This window comes from Natator depressus, chromosome 7 (assembly GCF_965152275.1).
Source record: "Natator depressus isolate rNatDep1 chromosome 7, rNatDep2.hap1, whole genome shotgun sequence".
Lineage (NCBI taxonomy): Eukaryota > Metazoa > Chordata > Testudines > Cheloniidae > Natator > Natator depressus.
In genome coordinates, this window is record NC_134240.1 from 64,679,959 (window position 1) to 64,700,305 (window position 20,347).

The 20,347-nt window shown below is 40.5% G+C and overlaps 1 protein-coding gene across 2 annotated transcripts in view; it reads right to left on the reverse strand.

Annotated features, from left to right (window-relative positions):
- Nucleotides 1-4,062: 4,062 nt before the first annotated feature.
- Nucleotides 4,063-20,347, reverse strand: part of POLR3A (RNA polymerase III subunit A) — a 49,887-nt gene continuing 33,602 nt past the window's right edge. Inside the window, exons 22-32 of one of the 2 annotated variants that reach the window (XM_074958661.1) lie at nucleotides 20,219-20,254; nucleotides 17,768-17,854; nucleotides 17,591-17,673; nucleotides 15,312-15,482; nucleotides 14,558-14,651; nucleotides 14,332-14,424; nucleotides 12,462-12,626; nucleotides 11,562-11,726; nucleotides 11,051-11,182; nucleotides 9,489-9,621; nucleotides 4,063-6,942 (exon numbers count right to left, since the gene is read on the reverse strand). In XM_074958661.1, coding sequence (XP_074814762.1) covers nucleotides 6,797-6,942; nucleotides 9,489-9,621; nucleotides 11,051-11,182; nucleotides 11,562-11,726; nucleotides 12,462-12,626; nucleotides 14,332-14,424; nucleotides 14,558-14,651; nucleotides 15,312-15,482; nucleotides 17,591-17,673; nucleotides 17,768-17,854; nucleotides 20,219-20,254 — 1,305 coding nt within the window. In that variant the 3' untranslated portion in view covers nucleotides 4,063-6,796. The remainder of the gene's footprint in view (nucleotides 6,943-9,488; nucleotides 9,622-11,050; nucleotides 11,183-11,561; nucleotides 11,727-12,461; nucleotides 12,627-14,331; nucleotides 14,425-14,557; nucleotides 14,652-15,311; nucleotides 15,483-17,590; nucleotides 17,674-17,767; nucleotides 17,855-20,218; nucleotides 20,255-20,347) is intronic. The other variant, XM_074958662.1, reaches the window with a different exon arrangement.

Genomic DNA, 20,347 nt, shown 5'->3' on the forward strand with positions numbered 1-20,347 from the left:
GATTAGGGGTCTAGAGCACATGACTTATGAAGAGAGGCTGAGGGAGCTGGGATTGTTTAGTCTGCAGAAGAGAAGAATGAGGGGGGATTTGATAGCTGCTTTCAACTACCTGAAAGGGGGTTCCAAAGAGGATGGCTCTAGACTGTTCTCAATGGTAGCAGATGACAGAACGAGGAGTAATGGTCTCAAGTTGCAATGGGGGAGGTTTAGATTGGATATTAGGAAAAACTTTTTCACTAAGAGGGTGGTGAAACACTGGAATGCGTTACCTAGGGAGGTGGTAGAATCTCCTTCCTTAGAGGTTTTTAAGGTCAGGCTTGACAAAGCCCTGGCTGGGATGATTTAACTGGGAATTGGTCCTGCTTCGAGCAGGGGGTTGGACTAGATGACCTTCTGGGGTCCCTTCCAACCCTGATATTCTATGATTCTATGATAAGTCGATCTTTAGAAAGCAATTTTATACAGTCAATTGTGTATGTACCCACTAAGCGCATTAAATCGGTGGAGTGCGTCCTCAATACTGTGGCTAGCATTGACTCACAGAGTGGTGCACTGTAGGTAGCTATCCCAGAGTCCCTGCAGTCTCCACTGCCCATTGGAATTCTGGGTTAAGCTCCCAATGCCTGATAGGGCAAAAACATTGCCATGGGTGGTTTTGGGTACATGTCCTCAGTCTCCCCTCCCTCCCTCCGTGAAAGCAATGGCAGACAATCATTTCAGGCCTTTTATCCTGGGTTACCCATGCAGAAGCCAGCTCAGCACTGCTGTTGTGAGCATTGTAAACAGCTGGTGCATTATCCGGCAGAACCTGGCTAGGAGATGCCAGCACGAGGATGATTGTGAAGAGGACATGGAGACTGACGTTCCTGAACGCACGAGATGTGGCAATTGGGACATCCTGGCAGCAGTAGGGCAGGTTGATACAGTGGAACGCCAATTCTGGGCCTGGCAAACAAGCACAGAGACTGGTGGGATTGCATAGTGTTGTGGGTATGGGATGATTCCCAGTGACTGCGGAACTTTTGCATGCGTAAGGCCACTTTCCTGGAACTTTGTGAGTTGCTTTCCCCACCCTGAAGCGCATGAATACCAAGATGAGAGCTGCCCTGTTTTGAATGCATGCATTTTTTTTTTTTTTTAAATAAAGGGAGATCACTTACAAGGTAGCCCAGGTGGGGTGGGGGAGGAGGGAAGGACAAGGCCACATTGCTTATTGTGGCCACACTAAAATCAAAGCTGTTTTAATGACAGCCTTCTGTTGCTTGGGCCATCCTCTGGAGTGGAATGGCTAGCTGCGGGCCTGGAGCCTCCCCCCCTTACGTTCTTGGGCATCGGGGTGAGGAGGATATGGAACTTGGCGAGGAGGGCAGGCGGTTACACAGTGGATGCAGCAGCACTCTGTGCTCTTGTTGCCTTTCCTGCAGCTCCACCAGATGCCTGATCATGTCCGTTTGCTCCCCCATTAACCGCAGCATCACCTCCTGCATATTCTCATCACGCTCACTGAATGCTTTCCTGGCCTCTGCCCCTGAACGCCTCCATGCATTCAGCTGTACCCTATCAGTGCGGGAGGACTGCATGAGCTCGGAAAACATGTCACCGTGAGTGCATTTTCTTCGCCTTCTAATCTGCGATAACCTCAGGGACGGAGATGATACAGGGAACATAGAAACATTTGCACCTGCAGGGGGGATAAAAAGGGAGAGTTAAATTTAAGATACATTTCTGAGAACAAAACACTTTTTCACAGTGAATCAAGCAATTCACAGCAGACAGCACATGTGCTTTAGGTACAAGGTCACGTTTTGCCTTTTATATTGAGTGCCTGCTGGTATGGTGACACATCACAAACGGCTGGGCAACAGAATTCAGTTTCCTGGCAGCCATGGTAAGCCAAAGGGTCCGCGGGGTTAGCTTCTTATGCCTTCATAACATGTGGGAATGGTTTCAAACTGCAGCACCCTCTTTTCCCACAGCAAGCAATGCCGGTTGGGTTTGCCATTTAAAAGGAGGGGCTGCTGTTTTGGGGTGGATGTGCAGCACACATCTCCCCCAACCCCATTGCGTGGCTATTCTCCGGGATGATCCCTTTTAGCCAAGTGCAAGCAGCCCAGCATGAACGGGGCTCTTTTACTGTTCCCTTTCAAAAATTCCCCTATTTCAACCAGGTGACCATGAATGATATCACTCTCCTGAGGCTAACACAGAAATATTGCATGAATGCGACCAAAACCCAGGACCATTCGCTGCCATGCTTTGTGCTGCAATGATTCCAGACTTCTTGCTACTGGCTTGGCGTGGTAAAGTGTCCTACCGTGGAGCACAAAATAAGGCAGCCCTCCCCAGAAACCTTCTGCAAAGGCTTTCAGAGTACCTCCAGGAGCGCTTCTTGGAGATGTCCCTGGAGGATTCCCGCTCCATCCCCAGACACGTTAACAGACTTTTCCAGTAGCTGTGCTGGCCACAAATGCATCCCAATTCTTCAGGGCAAATCAAACATTAAACACAATTGCTTTTAACCCCTGTACTGTAGTTACAAATGTGCACTCACCAGAGGTGACTTCTCTGGCTTCAGGGTCCGGGAACCCGCCTTGGGAGGGTTTTGGCTCCAGGGTGATGAAAAGGTCCTGGCTGCCGGGGAGAATGGATTCACCGCTTGCCTGCTGCTCATGCTCCTCCTCTTCCTCATCCACAAAATCCTCCTCCGTGTTGCGTGAGACTTCCCCCTTGCAGATGTCCACGGACAGTGGTGGGGTAGTGGTAGGGTCCCCCGCTGGAATGCCATGCAGCTGATCACAGAAGCAGCATGTATGGGGTTCTGACCCGGAGTGACCGTTTGTCTTTTGGTATGCTTGCCTGACCTCCTTAACTTTCACACAGCACTGCTGTGTTCCCCTGGTGTAACCTCTCTCCACCATGCCCTGTGCTATTTTGGCATAATATATATATTAGCATTTCTTCTTTTTGATCCGAGTTCTGCCTGCACAGATTCTTCTCCCCATACAGCAATCAGATCCAGCGTCTCCCGTTCGGTCCATGCTGGAGCTCATTTGCGACTCTGGGGGGACTGCATGGTCACCTGTGCTGCTGAGCTTGCCATATGACTAAACAAGAAATGAAATTCAAAAGTTCCCGGGGATTTTCCTGTGTACCTGGCTAGTGCAAAGAAAGTGCTGTCCAGAGCAGGAGCACTCTGGGATAGCTCCTGGAGGCCAATTCCGTCGAATTGTACAATGCTGTGTCTGCACTACCCCAAATTGGACCCAGCAAGGTCGATTTTGGCACTACTCCCCTCGCCGGGGAGGAGTACAGCAGTCAATTTTAAGAGTCCTTTATGTCGACGGAACAGGGTTGGTTGTGTAGACGCACTGCTTATAAAATTGACCTAAAGCGGCTAAATTTGACCTAACCTTGTAGTGTAGACCAGGGCTAAGATGCCTGAATTACTTTAAATAAATGAAGGAGAAAGAGACCAGGTCATCATCAGTAATTTGCTCCCAAATTCATTTGAACGTAACAACCAATGCATCAGCAAGCAGACCTAAAATTTCTACTTTTCCTTTCTTCCTTTTTCCTCTTGTCAGGATAAGCAACTAATAGATTTAATTTAGTGAAGACCATTAAAGCATGCTTAGAACAGAGCAGAACAGAGAAAAGTTTTTGTTAAATGTTTTATTATGTATATTTACAAAAAATTGAAGCAGTCACTTGCTCCAATACAAGGCCCACCAAAATTACATCTTTAAAAAATCTTTATACATAGCAACACAGTACAGTACTAAAAGAATCTTCCATGCTACACTCAAGTATTTATCTGTAGCAAGGAGAAGTTTATTATCTCTCAATTTGTGTCTTAATCACATCCTTAAAATAATACCCCTCCCCCCCAAATAATTTGATATAGATCTACTGGTCTGCAAGAGGGCCATCCAACTGAAGTATGTAAGTTTACTCTGCAGGTTGCATTTTGCTACTGCTTCCCAAAAATATTTAAGAGTGGCTTGTAATGAGTTTAGTACCAATTTCCACACTAGTGATTTGTAGGCCTCCAAATCTGTCCTCTTTTTACCTTGCCTGAACCTACATTAGATATGTCTCAGTAGCTCACTCAAAAACCACAGATTCATATTTTAGGGTAGCAATATATAACATTTCATCTAGGTCTTCTCTTTTTTTAATACATCCTCCTCCATATACAGAAATCACTGCTTCATCTCAGACTCTACAGACAAAAGGGCTTATCTTCTCTTAACACAGCATTGTATCGTTCTATTAGCCATGAAATGTAATAAAAATCCAAGTGCACATGCACCCCGTCCCAGAGACCAAGTCACATCTGGATGCACCCAGGCACGCGGCAGGTTAGACATTGAGCTGGCTTCAGTTCATGATTGTACAATCTTAACCTTAGAAGTTAAGGAGACTGCTCTGAAGGCTATCCTGTTCCTTTCCATTCTGACCCAAGTTACGAAGCTATTTGAAGCAAATTTGCTGTGCTTGCTTCCAGGCAATATTGCTTACCAAACAAACAAAAACCAAACAAAAAACAGTTCTTAAAAGTTAATTTTTCCCCCTGTATCACCGGTGTACATTCAGGAATATTGTATTTATATTGAACAGTTTTCGTGTATTTTCAGACTGAAGATTACTCCAATGAGTTAAAGGGAGAGTAAGGCATTGTTCTAACTAGTATTAAACAATAATATTTCAGTTTTCATTACCAAACATGAAAGATGACTTTTCTACTTCACTCATTTAAAAAAAAAAGTTCAAAGAACCTTGGCTGACTTATGAGACATTTACAAAAATAAGGCTGCCACATGCTTACAATTTCAGAACTATAACACTTGCTATACCATGAAAAAAGTTAGCTGTGTATCATCCTTGTACACAAAAGCCTTCTCTCAAACTTTAATGCCAGCTTTGCTTCACATTTTGTAACCTCCATTAAATCTAACTGGAACAGACTCTTTAGGAAGAAAATACAGCACAAAATAATAATATAGTATAAGGAGAGTTTATGGAAATGATAATACAAAAGGCACAGTTTTGCGCAGAAATCTGACAGCATTGTTTTCTATTAACAATGGCAATATTCAGTCACTGACATTACACAAGCAAAATATAAGTGAGTTGGTCTTCTGGTATATGCCTCCCAAAGTCTGGTCCTCTTATACTTTTACTAATACGTATCTCTGCGTTTGGGTGAGGAACAAGGTGGTGTGAATTGGGCATTCAATGCAACCTTGGAGTGCTCATTCCTCATCTTTAGGAACTGCAGATGTGACTTCTGCAGCTCCCATTAAAAGGCCATTTCCACATACACCCTACCCATATTCAGAGATCAGTGTGTTGAACAAATCTTTGTCAAATCTGAACAGAGAAAATAGCTCAGTCGTACTGATAAAAGCAAACTAAAACCTTCGACAGCACTGCGAGAACATTCAAGGTACAATAGCCTGCCACACTGCAAGAATCCGAATGGTTATTCATATACTACAAAGCATCAGATTTCTAAGATGCACACTGTATAACTTATCTTCTAGATCTAGTACTACAACCTCACACACAGTGCATGTGTTTTATATACACCCCTCTCTCATGTTCCGCTGCCCCCACTTTCGAAAGTTTAGTGTAAACCCAGAGAAGTTATTCAGTTTATATTAATTTTTCTGACTACTCAGTGGTGTTACCAGGATTTTGCTTACAGGAAGTCTTCATGTCTACAGACCAGCAGACCATGGATATACAGCAATAATCACCCGCTCTTTGGGGGAAAAAAATCCCCGATAAAAGTAGTACCTTCTACTATCCCGCACTGCAATCAACATCTACTGACAAACCACCACATGCTACTTGACTTTTCTTTAGCCTTGTCATGAGAACACCTGAAACAAGGTTACATCTCTTGTCAAGCTCCATAATGCAGCGATAAACCTTAAGGGAAAGAGACTGCAGAGATGATTTTCAGGCAAAAAGGCAGTATATTTCTGCCACTATTTAATAATGTCTTACTTCAGCATTTTGCCAATCTCAATTAGGTTCAGCACAAAGGACATATTGTCTCCTTGAGCAAAAAGCTCTTTTCTTGTAAATTGCTTACACTGCTTTTTCATGTTGCATGGACCAACACATCTTGTAAAACCTAATAGCAATTATATTTCTTTTGTAAAGAAATTATTAGATTGAAAGCTTGCATTCCTCTGGTATCCTAATGCTTTAACATCTAATTCTTAGCTGTAACCGCCTTATATGCGTCTTTTGTAGTCATTTAACCAGTTCTACTAGTGACCCTCTAGTGGTAGCAGTCCAAAAACTTCCAGTTCTGAAGGCACCAATGTCACCGCACCTGTGCTTTGTATTCAAAACACCTCAACTCCCAACACCAAGAAGTTGAGTGTATCTGTCAGAAAATAGATGTTTTTATTTGAGATGACATAGGAAATAGAAAGTCAATTCCTACTACACCGCATCCACCAAGCTTTGGGAGTATTTAATTTAAGTAATTTAACAATTCCTCCAGTTGTCTTCCAGCCAGTGTGTTGCATCTTTTCATATTTGTAGCATGGAAAATCCTTGCATATTAGCAACTAAGCATAGTCAACCGACATTCATTTTAGACCAATTTCTACTTCAATGTATAGACGAGTATCTCCTTTAAAAGTCTGTATCAACAACTAGTGAACAACTGCCCAACTCCTGTGACAATATTTCACTTACCAAGTCACAGCTCACACTTATTTTGAGATGAGTGTAGTAAAAACACTAAGCTTTATACCATTGGTGCGCCTAGCTCCTATGTGATAAGTGGAATATGAAATTCGTTATCAAAAATAAGGGGCCTCCTAGGAGGGGTCGACTCCTTGTCTGCTTTGTGCAGCAGTTTGAAGAGTCCTGTTCCAATGTTCATCGGAATTCCCATGATGATACACTCAGAAACACCTAGAAGAGAAAAAAAAACAGGGTTAAGTGACTAAAAGGTTTCCAAAATTACTTGTTCTGCTGATTCCCCTCTGTAGAAGTCCCCACAGCAAAACCTTGTTCGAACCTTACATATAAAGCTAAACATGTCAAAAGCTCTCTCCACCAGACACAGTTAAGCAAGATACTCATCACAACCAATGCATTTTTTCCCCCCCTTGCTAAACACGTTTGCCAACCATCAGCAGTGAAAGAGCTTCAGTTATAAAATGGATTTATAGCTTTCTGTCTGACACTGGAATTTACAGTGGACAAGGCACTGCCTATTGTTAGGTATGAACCAAACTCTGCTGGGAATATATCCTGCATGTTGACTTGTCACAGCGGCAAGGCTTGTGTGTAGTCTGGTAAAGTTCTCTTTGGCTGACAGATTTTCAAATGAAATGAAGTCTGGAGTTTCTCACCACTTTAGCTGTTTTGATTAATTTTTTTTGCATTTTGATGACTCAGAAGTGCATGTGTTGAAAGTTATCAATCTTGCCATGGATTTAGCCCTCAAGTGAGCCCCAGTGCCTTTGATGTGTCAGTTAATATATGGTTTGGAAGTCCATGCAATGCATGCAATACATGTGTACATGCAAAACGTTATTTCCTACCTTTTCAGCAATGTGCTGTATTACTGTGTTTTAGATATGTACTCCTAGAACACTGCTTTTCAAATTACTATATGTTCAAAGATTTCAGCTACTACACATGAAAATAAAAAGTGTTTTGTCTCTACTTGGATTGTTGGCTCCTTGGAGCAGGGACTGTATTTTTGTTCTGAGTTTCTATAGCCTAACACTATGGGATCCTGGCTTATGACTGGAGACCCAACACACTACAATAATTCAAGTAATGAAGAGCAATAACGTGTGCCCTTCGAACCAAAATGACGATGTACCTATATTTCCTACTCTTATGGACATGTGATTGTGCACAGCCTGCCTGTAAGAAAAACTGACAATACTACCTCTTTACATTTGGAAATAAGACAATTCTGTGTTTGTCCATCCCATTTCCTTATTTGAACTAAACTGTTACATGAAGAGGGTAGCATGAAAAGGACCTTAGTACAGTCTTGATTGAGGGAGAGGGCAACCAACTCAGTCACAGAGGGGACTTGGAGCAAACATTTCCTTTTCCATATCATTCAGGACGGAGCAAGTTCATCTTAAGACCTTTGCTTTAACCACAGTCACAGCAAAGAAAAACAAACATTAATAAAAGTCAATCACAAGGGAGGCACAGATGGCTAGAAAGAGACACAGATCTTAAAATATGGACTACCCATGCCAAGCTTTCCAAACGATCTCTATCTATTCACAAGCATTTCTATCCACAAAGCAGTCAATGGATTCAGCTCTATATTTTCAACACATCCCAAATGAAGCCTCTGTTATATTAGTATTTTTATATTTCAGTAGCACCCAGAAACCCCAATGAAGGATAACAGCTCCACTATGCTAGGCTCTGAACTAACATGTAGTCAAGATAAATAGAGTTGTAATGAAATCTGCCTGCCTCCCCAACTCCTCAGCTTAACTGAGTAGATAACTGTCCATTAAAAAAAATTTTTTTTTTTAAATGTGAACTAAAATTGGATGGGGAAAATGAATGGGAATAAACAGATTTCTAATCATGTACAGAGTATGCATGAGAATTTAAAATGTAGGGATGAAAAGGATATACAATCAAATGACAAAACTCAAATATTTAACTACCAAGATACAGTTGATCTAGAGAACTGCATCAGCTTTTTTACATTTTAGTTTTAGTCAGTTTGTGCCTTTCATCTGTTCAGTGGAATAAGAGAAAGCTGCAACTGATATTAGTTCAGTAATTTATAAGCCTAGAAATATGCATGTACATTTTGAAGGTGAACTAAAAAGCTTTTATCAGTTTGAACAACAGTTCTCGCTAGAATTTTATACCTTGTTTATCCCCATGGCCTAAGAGTTCAAGCCCCTTGGCCTTCTGGGTTTTCTTGTTGCAGTTGATAAAACCCATCATAATTATTCATTATTCTAAGTACCACGGATATGTTCAGCACTTTAAAATACAAACAAAAAGCAAGCCTAAAAACAAAACAGGGAACTATTTCCCTTAATCTGCTTTAGGTCTTAGTAATAGTGAACAAAACTTGTAGAGTGAATACAAAAACACTGCTCTTGATAGGTAATTAAGGAGAGGGACTAATTTCCTGCTATTTCATTTAGTTAAGGGGAAAAAAATCCCAAGGGACAAATTTAATCCCCAGCAGCACAGGCAGGGCTCCAACTGATTAACACCTTTGGATGGGAACTGGATGTGGTCCCCAGGGTAGTGTCTGTCAGACTTCTGGGAACAAGTTGTTTTATCCAGCCCCATTTCTGAAGCATCTAGCATATGACCTAGATTCATTTTAGTATTTTGGGAGGCACACTGAAAGCTTTGGCAGGCGGGCAACATACACACACACACACACTTTAAGGGTGTTTTGCAGATAAGTGAATACTGCATGCTTCAGTCTAACCGACAATACCTACCACACACAGAATCCTTCTGCCCAAAGTAGGCAGCATCAAACAGATGGTCTGCAGTCTTTTCAAAAGAAGCCAGCATTAACACACTTTCCTTCATTTTTGCCAGCCCAAACCTAGTAATGCCCAGGACTTCACCCTGGATCAATGCAGAAACATAAAAAGACAGTAATGGTTCCAGGGGTTCAGTTAAATTTACTGAAGAATCAAAGTAAGTGGATACGACAAAATATATAGTTTATTTTAACAGTATTGAACAAAAGTCTAGAGTCTGAAGTGTAGCCTCTGTTCTGCTGCTTCATGCTTAAGTCTTTTGAAGGTTAAAGCTTTGGTAGTTTAAATAAAACCAAAACACATTTATTCACAGACCGTAGGATCAGCTATAAATCGCTTGAAACTTTATGATGTCAACAAAACTGGAAAAGATGTGAATCAAAAAAGGCATATGGATGACAGAAAAATGTTCAACTATTAATCAACCACTTCAAAACAAAACAAACCCCATCTTTGTGGAGGCTATTAGAAGGCTGCTATAAAGAACTTAGCGGAGACTGTCAATTATTGTTGGCCGATAAATCTGACTCCAAGTGTAAAATGACTGGATAATGCAAATCCTCCATTTTAGTCACTTTAGAAAATCCACCTAATGTAAACATATTAGATCTAATCCTGTTTCTAACTCATGTTGCTACAGCACACCTTGATGTAATGGAGCTAGTACAGTTCTGATACATGGGACAGAAGGGTAAGGGAAAGAAGTGGATGTTGGAAACCTGACAAGCTTACCAACACTGTAGTCTGTGCCCCCTTCTCCAATGAAGTGGAAAGTGGGGCTGTGAGCTTGCAGCAGACAAAATTTTGGAAAGGTGCCACAATCAGCACAAAAGCTATTACAGTCCCAAAGGTGCAACAGTAACTGCCCTGCAGCTTCGGGAAACAAGGAAAAGCTACAATTCCTTAGCTGCTTTCCCTGAGGGCAAAGTTCCCCTGCGTTAAACTCCTGTACTCTAGCTTGACATATGGGAAAGGATTTGCTCCATTATGTACATTAACACAAATACAGCTCGGTTATAGTCAATATACATTATCATGGAGGTGAATAGCTATTTTCCTTCCCTGAGGAGTACTGACATTGCATCAAAATGGCAAGTGCTAGAACTCTAGTCCATTATGTAATCTTCTTCCATTTGCAAGGACTCTACCCTGCCCTCTGCTATGAAGCACAGCTGCTGTGCTTTCAAATATATGAACAGATATACACAGCGGTGCACATGCTTGGGTGCCCACACGAACCCTAGGCTCTTTATTGTCAAGTGCCAATGAGTTGACCTCCAGGGTGAAATAAAGACAGCCACAACCTCTAAATGAAGCTCTTCAAACATGCTGTTCTCCAATTATGGATTAAGTCACCATTTAAATTTTAGATAACAACTCAGTCATGGGGCTTAATTAGTGTGATTAGCAGTTACTTCAGTATATAGCCTATTAATACTCCTCAGCTGAAAGCTCTTCTATTGACTCTATAAAGTTAGTTTGGGTAAAGAGACCAAAAAGAACGTAGCACAAACCTTGTATGTCATCAGATCTGATAGCAGCATAACATGCCTCCTGTCAATGCTCATACCATGGTTTACCATTGTGTACTGAATCTCATTGATAATGGTTGTTCGAGCAGCTTCAATCCCTAGTGTTTTCTCTACCTAGGAGAGAGATCACGGATAAATTGAAGAGGTGAAGTGCTTGGACCGCTGAAACATTTCTTTGCTTGCACATGGGACCAAAGATTTTCTTAGTGATCTAACTAGAAAAATCTGAAGTGATTTTCCTGGGATGCACATTCTACCAACCCACCACTTTTTTTTTTTTTTTTTAAGAGATCCTGAATTAATAAAAACATTTGCTCATTAAAAGTAATTGAAGTTGGCAGCTGAATTAGCCTTTTATGATAATACACACACTGACAGGTTACTTGTGAAAGTAGAAGTGATCAGTTGTAAATTGCATTAACTGTCTGTAAATGAGCATAAGTAGGAATCAAGATGCAGCCACAAGTAGTGATAACACACACTTGAGCATTACCTCATAAGTGTTGTTAGAAGTGGTCTTAGTTCCTTTGACTCCATGGGTGGCCATGACAGCTCGTAGGTTATCACCTTCCACCAGAAGTTTGTATTTCTCCTTGCCACTCTGCTCATCAATGTGAATGACAGCTCGAGATACCTCTGGGATACCTTGCACTACAATCTTTTCAAAGTAAGAAGTTGTATAAACTCAACTTGTCCTGTCCATGCAGCTTTAAATAGACAACGTGAGAACACTTACATCTAAAGCTTTAAATCAAGTCCTCAAAGCTATCTAAAAACTCCACTTTTATACAGTGGTCTGAACATTAAAAAATAAATATTAGTGTCTGATTTCTAGTGTGTTGAATGCTCCAGAGAGACATGTAAGAGGGGCATTCACCACATTGCTGTTTTATAACTAGTCTTCTCTGCCCCCACATCTAGGGGGTCCAGAAAATCAGACGTACCACAGATCTCTGCCTCTTCCTCTATATGACACTCAGCATGCACCCTGTCAGTTACAGGTTTTTGTTTGCAACTACGTTTAAACCTAAACTAGACTTGATCCGCACACATAAGCTTGGCAATGCATTTGACAGATTTTATTATGGGCTCCTTTCAAAATCTGCCCTATTTTTAAGTGGTAGAAAATTTGGTACTCAAATAGCACTTTCCAGCTTCTAAATGTCTTATGATCAAACATACTTTGTAAGAATGTTGTAAGAAAAATATTACAATCTCCATTTTATATAGGGGGAAAGAGACAGGAAATGTAAAGCATTGCTGGCATTAAAACCGAGGAGTTCTGGACTCAGACAGCTAGACCATACTGACACTCAATACAATCTAGAACACAAGTATTTCCCTCATACAAATTGAAGCAGTTACCAATTGCAAAAGGAAGAGATTTACTTACCTTTGGTAGCTCTTCTTTCAGGGATTGCAAGACATAATACATTGAACTCTTACTATTCTCACGAGGGGTCACACAGACAACTGCCTCTCCATGAACGGCAACATCCCCAGGCTTCACTCTTAGCTTAGAAGTGCAGATAGAATATCGCACAGTCTCTGCATTCACCTGTGGCAAAATGATTCCTTCAATATTAAAATATGTCCTTTAACTATTTTAAATCTTTCAGCCATGCAGAAATCAGATTTCTGCTCCACTAATCAACCAGGATACTATCACAGCTGCATGGGGCTAACAAACGGAATGCTTGCAGATCATCACAAAATGGCTCTCAGAGTGAAATGTGCCCCTGTGCAGATGCTCCACACAGGCCCAGATGCCACTTCAGTCTCACTGAAGCGTTGTATAAGGGTGAACTTTTATTGAATATGACACAGAACTAAACTGTTTGCCGTGTTACTGCAGTTGTGTCGGTCCCAGGATATTAGACACACAAGGTGGGTGAATAATAAAGATATTACTGTGATGCTGGTAAGCCACCTGCCAGCTCTGGCCAAGGCTGTAGGCATTAGCTAAGAACTGACAAACTCATAGCTGGAAACCAAACCAGCTCACCTGTACGTTAGTTTTGTTCAAAACAGGTCTTAGTCTTACCAGAATATATTTAGTGTTTAGACTCTAATGCATGCAGCAACTTGCAAGCATTTCTCACTTGTAATGTCTGTACCCCATGCTGTAAAGAAATATGTACATATTGCTTTATAACTTTGAAAATGTTTGCTCTGAACTTATGAACCCACGCACGGGAATCATCTCCCACACACAGTAAGGAGGCCTATCAAGATTCAACGGGCCATTAAGAATCATCATAGTACAAAGGATTGGTCAATGGCCCTATGGCCTTGGAAATGCTATGTACAAGGGGGTTTGTCTCATGGACTGGAAGGCCAAATGTAAGAGATAAAACATGGTCACATGAAAATTTGTCATCTCTTTGCTGTTTTAACCATAGGGGCAGAGACATTAAACAGAGGCAGAGATCCCCAGGGTCCACCCTGAAAGACATTTTGAAATGACAGATTATCACATCTGTATCATCTTTAGGAATCATGTTTAGGAACTCATTTGTGTAGGTTTGCTTGCTTTAACTTGTAAACAACTTTTATTTCTTTTTCTAGTTAATAAACCTTTAGATAGTTTGTTACAGGACTGGCTGCATATGCTGTCTTTTGTGTAAGATCTGGGGTAAGTGACTGGTCTCTTGCAATTGGAAGCAACCTGAACAGTGTGTGATTTTTGGTGTACGTGACCATTTAATCACTAAGTCCAGCTTGTAAAATCTAATTATAGAGCATACCACCAGTTTGGGTTGTCCGCCCTGTTTTCGATAGTCTGCCCCGAGACAGACTCTCGCAGACAGCATGACGACTACCTCACGCACCTTGTCTCACAAAACTAAACTTGCATTCTGAAGGCCACATAGCACAACAGCCATTCACCTCAGAAGATTTGTTCCTAGCGAAAAGCTCAAGAGAAAATAATTTTAGCAATGGTCTACTTACAAGATGACCATAAATCTGTGAAACTTAGTTGTTCTATTGAATAAATCCTGAAGTTAAATAGGTCAGGAAACCTCAACACTGCTTGCCTGTGCTATTCCCAGCTCTAGGCAATGTTCTGAAATGTCAACTTTGAGTACTAAATGGAGTTGTAAACCTTATATGGACATCCTGTGGATGGCACTTTCCATTTGCTCTTTAACTACCTTGTTTCATTGACATCTCTGAAAAGGGCATCAACTGGTGTGGAGGAAGGGACCACTGCTTGTTCTGGTTTTCCAAGTAGTACAGTCAGCAAGATCTGAAAAACTCACCTCTAGTCTCAGCAGTCTAATCCGCTCCAGAGAGAGCTTGACCAGTATAAAGCAATCATCAGGAAGAAACACTTCTTCAATGTACTCGGAAATCTGTAAGTTACAGATCAATATGTAATAGTTAGAATCTCCCTCAGAATGGTTACTGTCCACTACAAAGAGTCTGCAATAATACAGACTAGAGTTTTTAAATTTAATCTAGTACCAACAGTGAAGATTTTCCTACCTCTCCTAATAGGGTTTTCTCAATTCTTCCCTTAACCAGACGGGCAAAATCAGAATCATCATCCTTGTCCAAGTGTGCTGTGATAATAGGTGTGCTACGCAGAATAAGACACAGCTATAAAATTTACTAGCTAGATTATAAAATAGCAGCTTTCTGTACATCCTAGCGTCTGTGGACTGTCTCAACTACCATTCACTATAGGGACAAATAGGACAGGCTGTAAAAGACTGCTGCTTGCTAGGAAATAATAGTACCCCCAAACTGACAATCTCTACGAAAATTATTCTTTAAATATCTCAAGCTTGAAGGAATAAAGACAGTTATTGGAATTCAAACACCAACGTAAACATACTCCAAGAGGTTATAGTAAGTTTTTATGGCTTAGTTTACTGTAGCAGTGCTTAAATATGGCTCCAGTTGCACATCAGAAATATTCAAGTGCTTTAACTACTGCTTGAGCTAGACTCATCTGATGTAGACTAATCTCTTGACAGTCTGTCGTCTTTAAGTGAATGTTTCAAAGGAAATGAACACCTAACCTTGTGTTTTGGCCACTAGAAAAGTCATTATTTGGATGGAATGAAATATGTGATTTTCTGCCAATTAAGATATAAATTTGATGAGTAACCTAGTTCATCTTGTTTGGATATTTGACAGTGTAAGCCTCTCATATTCCTGTAAGACAGATCCTACTTTGGGCTGCAGGTTAATCACTTCTCACTAAAGCAGAGAAATAAAAAAAAGGTTTCAGTACCTGATTGCTTTGGAGGCATTAATAATTTCTTTGATTCTAGGAACACCCAGAGTGATGTTCATTGAGGCAACACCAGCGAAGTGGAAGGTTTTCAGAGTCATCTGTGTGCCAGGCTCACCAATACTCTGAGCACACAGAGCTCCGACTGCAGAGCCAGGCTCCATCTGTGCCCTGAGAAGAAAGCCAGGGGTTAAAAAAACCCCAACAAACCTCTGATCAAAAACACGTATAAAACAAATTGCTCATTAAGACACTAAATCTAGGCTGAGCAAAGTTAAGCATTATTCCAGGAGTGCTAATAAGAGTTTTTAAACTGTATTTTCTTTGCCAGCACTGGGGCTGGCAGGAAAAGAGACAAACACCAATCTCATGCAATCTGAACGACTGCCAGGGGCATAGAGAAATTCCTCTGCCCCAGGTGTAAAACATTCCACAACTGGTCAGGTCAACTAAAAAAGTTCATCTTCTTCTGAAGTATTAGGTACTGGTCATTGCTCAGAATTTGTCATCAGATGGACTATTGTGAACCAACACACTGGCAATTCTCATATTCCAAATACAAATTCTCCATTATGGAATTGTTCTTGATGGGTTGACAAAGCTAGAAAATTGGATTTCAGTATATTATAGCGGCTCTTTTTTTGGCTTTTCAAGAGAAAAAGTTCTGTATCATGGGTCACCTTAGAGAAGTCTAATTTTTGAGAGAGGGAGAGCCTCTAATGAGAATAAAATCAGATCATGTTATTGCTTTTTTATAGCATCAATACATCAGCTATTCAAACAGATAACAGCAACAGCACAGGAAGTGAAGTATCCCACCATATGCAACATGAAGCTACAAAGGAGAAGAAAGGTTTTGATCAGAAGTTACATTTTAAACTGCAGTTTTGTCAGGACATTGGAATTAACACTTCTATTTTTGCAAAGAGTGAAATGGGATCAGCACTCCAGGAACACATTTTCGCCTAACGCCAAAGTCAAGGGAGAATGCCACCTGCTAAATCAGCAGTGCAACCTTCAGCATAACCCTGGGTTTTCCTTGGAGAACATCCTTTCCAATACAAACCAGGCCTTATAGTCGTTAGCCTGTGAGATTTGATGCAATCAACAACTAGGTCGTATGGCGGCAAACAACAGTTATTTAAATTAGGGCTGGTCTACACTCAAAACTTACATTGGTATAGCTACATCTCTCTCTGACAGAGAGAGTACCTCAGTCTTGGTAGGAGTTCTCAGTGGTGCCACTCCTGCTCAAACTACAATGTAACTAAGCAAAGAAATGTTTCATAGCAAGTAAGTCCCTTCCAAAAATCACAAGGAGAAGATTACTACGTCAAAACCTTAAATAAAACCAGAATTTACCAGTGTATCTCGAACACCATCCAAGGCTATACAAACACGTTAACACCAAAAAGGAAGCTGTGGAACAGGTAACATATGCTTTGCACTGAAGAATATTACCCATGTGAGTGTAAGCAAAGAAAACCAACATGTCAATTAATTTACAGCAGACTTGTTAATTATCTTCAACATAAATCTAGTGCTTTTAGAACAGTGGTTTTCAACTGGGGGTCCACAGACTATATCTAAGATTTCCAAAGAGGTCTGCACCTCCATTTGAAATTTTTTAGGGGTCAGCAAATGAAAAAAGGTTGAAAACCACTGTTCTAGAAGCATTAAGCGACAGCAGCAATAAGCTTAGCAAATAACCAATGCAGTGAGTGCATGTAGGAGACCAGAGGATAGCTATCACCCTCATTTATATCCCAATGAACCAATCCCAAGGCATTATGAACCTTTTCTGTACATATGAATCAACTCACAATGAACAACAGAGAGAGAAGAGCCTCCAGACTATCAGCGTTTTCTTACAGCACAGAAGCGGTCTCCCAGAAATGAGTGTCAGACTCTGGACCAATGTTGTGCAAAACTAAAGATAATGATTGTCTACAGTCTGTTTATAGATCAAGAGTAACAGTCAAGGTTGTAATGGCCTTCAAATTGAGCTAACTTGAACAGTATCCCAACACTAAGGCCATGTCTACACTAACACTTTTGTCAGTATAACTTATGTTGCTCAGAGGTTTGGAAAAAAACCCCACACCCCAGAGCGACATAAGTCACACCAACAGAAGCGACCGAAAGCACTATTGTAGCAACAATTACATTCTCAGATTTAAGTCAATCAGTTACAAGCCCTACCCCTAGTTTGTATAATAAATGGTGAACACTAGATTGATATAAGCCAATTAGAAGAAAACAAGACCTGAAACTTGTACCTCATGTATTTGTCCCTACAGGTCTCTAGAAACTTCTCTAGCTGCGTTGGGGTAATTCGATCCAATTGGTACAAGACACGTGGCTGAAGAGACAATGAGACAGAAATGTCAGATATCCAATGGGCTATGGAGCTTCACTGTAAGTGCATTTGTTGTTACCCCTCTGAAGGCAGTTACCTCTGTTGTGCCATTGTCATTAATGCCATACTTGTCCCTGGTTTTTTTGATCTTTTCAGAAACGCTTTTGATGAACTTTTTAATCTCCTGAAATTAAAAAAAAAATGTAATTATGCAATATCTGAGTCTCATACTCCAGCCTTACTATGGTAAATGCTATTTGGTTACAGACCTGAAAGAACTTTTTTACAATACTAAATCAGAAATGCACACTATGAGAAGGAAGACAGCAAAACCTAGACACACAGTATGTGGGTACCACAAACCAAATTCACTCTTGGCGTAACTGAAAAAAACCCAATCACAGTACATCAGGAACTTGTACCAATACATATAAAGTATCCTTCCGCAGCATTCTCCTAGAAACTGACAAAAATAGTTTTGATTTTGCTGACGTAAGATTTTCCACTTTGGAGGATCCCTCTGCTTCCCACTTACCCTCTTTTTCCTGCTCCCCAGCTGTTGCGTTTTAGTTATGCAATGCCAATATTAGTGACAGGCTCACCTGGTTATATTTTAAAAGTTAATGGTTCCTGCAGAGTTAAGTCCTCCATTTGCACACAGACAGGATCAGTATAAGCAGCAACAAAGAAACCTTCTCCAAACTCTGCTACTATGCCAATGTACCTCAACAGTGACTTGGGAGAACTATTTCTACAGCAGAGGACAATTCAGTTTTCAGAGTCCATTCAAATCCATGGCCTCTCTGCTGAGGCAGCCAATTGTTGTAGTGACTGTGTGATGTGGACACTTATCCACTAGGTACAACAGCACTAATCCCACCAACTCTCTGAGGTGATCAAAATCTGCAGAGCCATCCAATGTCCTCAGTAACTGGGCATTTAAAAGTTACTCCATCCACTACATAAATATCAGGATAAATAAATTCCTAGCCATTTCATAACCACAGCACTCACCATTAATAAAACACTGTCAACAGAGTATATTTGTCACAGCAGACTCTGCAGGTTGAATCCTAGATGTGGATGTTTTGCTCAACATTCAAGACATTTTTAGTTTAACAATAGTCCACTACTGTAAATCAGAATTTGCAGACAAGGTCAAAATGGAAGAATTAGATAATAAAAGTATGCCACAGGAATTGGCGCTTCAGTTTATCCCCATTTACAAGATTACAAATGTAATAAGTTATTTCTGCCTAGTTTTACCTTGCAATATACTTTTCTCCCTTTAATCAGGTTCACTGAAAAGTATTCTTTTCACTTTTACAGATTCTTCCACCAGACCATCTCAAACCTCAAGCATATGTTACTCCTTAACAGCTAAGTATTAAATAACCACATGGTAAGTAAGCATCATCTCCCTACTACAGATGAGCAAATGGAAAGGGAGGTTAAATGATTGGTAAGGTTACACAGGAAACAGTACTTCCAACTCTAAGGTACCAAAAATCATGAGATGGTTTTTAACTATACAACTTCATGAACTTTTTGAGTCACATTTCAATTGCTACTCTAACCAGGAGGGCTAGAAATTTACTTATTAAAAAATGAAAGCCTAGATTTTTACTTAAGCACATGCCTCCCAGAGCTGGGCTATTTGAAAATAAATCAAGCATTCTAAGAATTGCAATGAAATGGCAAGAGTTAGCAACAGTGAGAGTCTTTGACAGAGACAGGATTAGGACCCAGACAAGCGAACTCATTTACTGACAATCTGTTTGCTTTAACTGTTCCTGAATACCTAAACAGCTTTCAAAACAGGAATTGGAATGCTTCTGTATACAGGCATCTGAGCTGCAAATCCTAGGTGATCCAACTGGAGAATTAGTCTAAACTCAACAAGATGAAATTCAGTATGAGAAGTGCAAAGTACTTCACTTAGGAAGGAAAAAAAAAATCAAATGCACAACCACAAAACTGATGAATGAATAACTGATTTGGAGGTAATAATATTGTAAAGGATCTGGCTGCTACAGTGGATCATCAACTGAATATGAACCAACAATGTGATGCAGTTGTGACAAATGCTAATATCACTCTGGAGCGTATTAACAGGAACATTGTATGTCAGACATGGGAGGTAACTGTTCTACTCTATTCATCACTGGGGAGGCCTCAGTTGGATACTATGTCCAGTTTTAGGTGCCACACTTTAGGACAGACATGGACAAACTGGAGAGAGTTAATAACCTTAGTGGTTAAGATGACTGATATGAGAGAGGAGAGAAAAAAGCGGTGTGCCGAAATAAAACCGTAGGTGACTGATTCTTGGAATTTAGTTAGCAGGAACCTTCTCATCGCATCTGAGCTTTGTTTTCATCCAAAAATTAAAAAAGATGCAGTGGATTAAGGCAGGAGAAATCTTAATTATAATTTGCCAGACAGTAGTATATTGTCCCATTTGTTACTGTAAGATCTTGCACAAGTATCTTAAGTTAAATAGCACTAACATTAATGCTCATACAGTGCACACGCATGCTATAATTACCTCATTATACTTTTCATAACCTGTCTCAGTTAATGCCTTCAAGGATGAATGGAGGGGAAAAAAAAGACAGGTAAAAGGACAGAAGTAACAATGTTTGCAATTTACTGGTCGGAAAGAAATCTTTCAAAA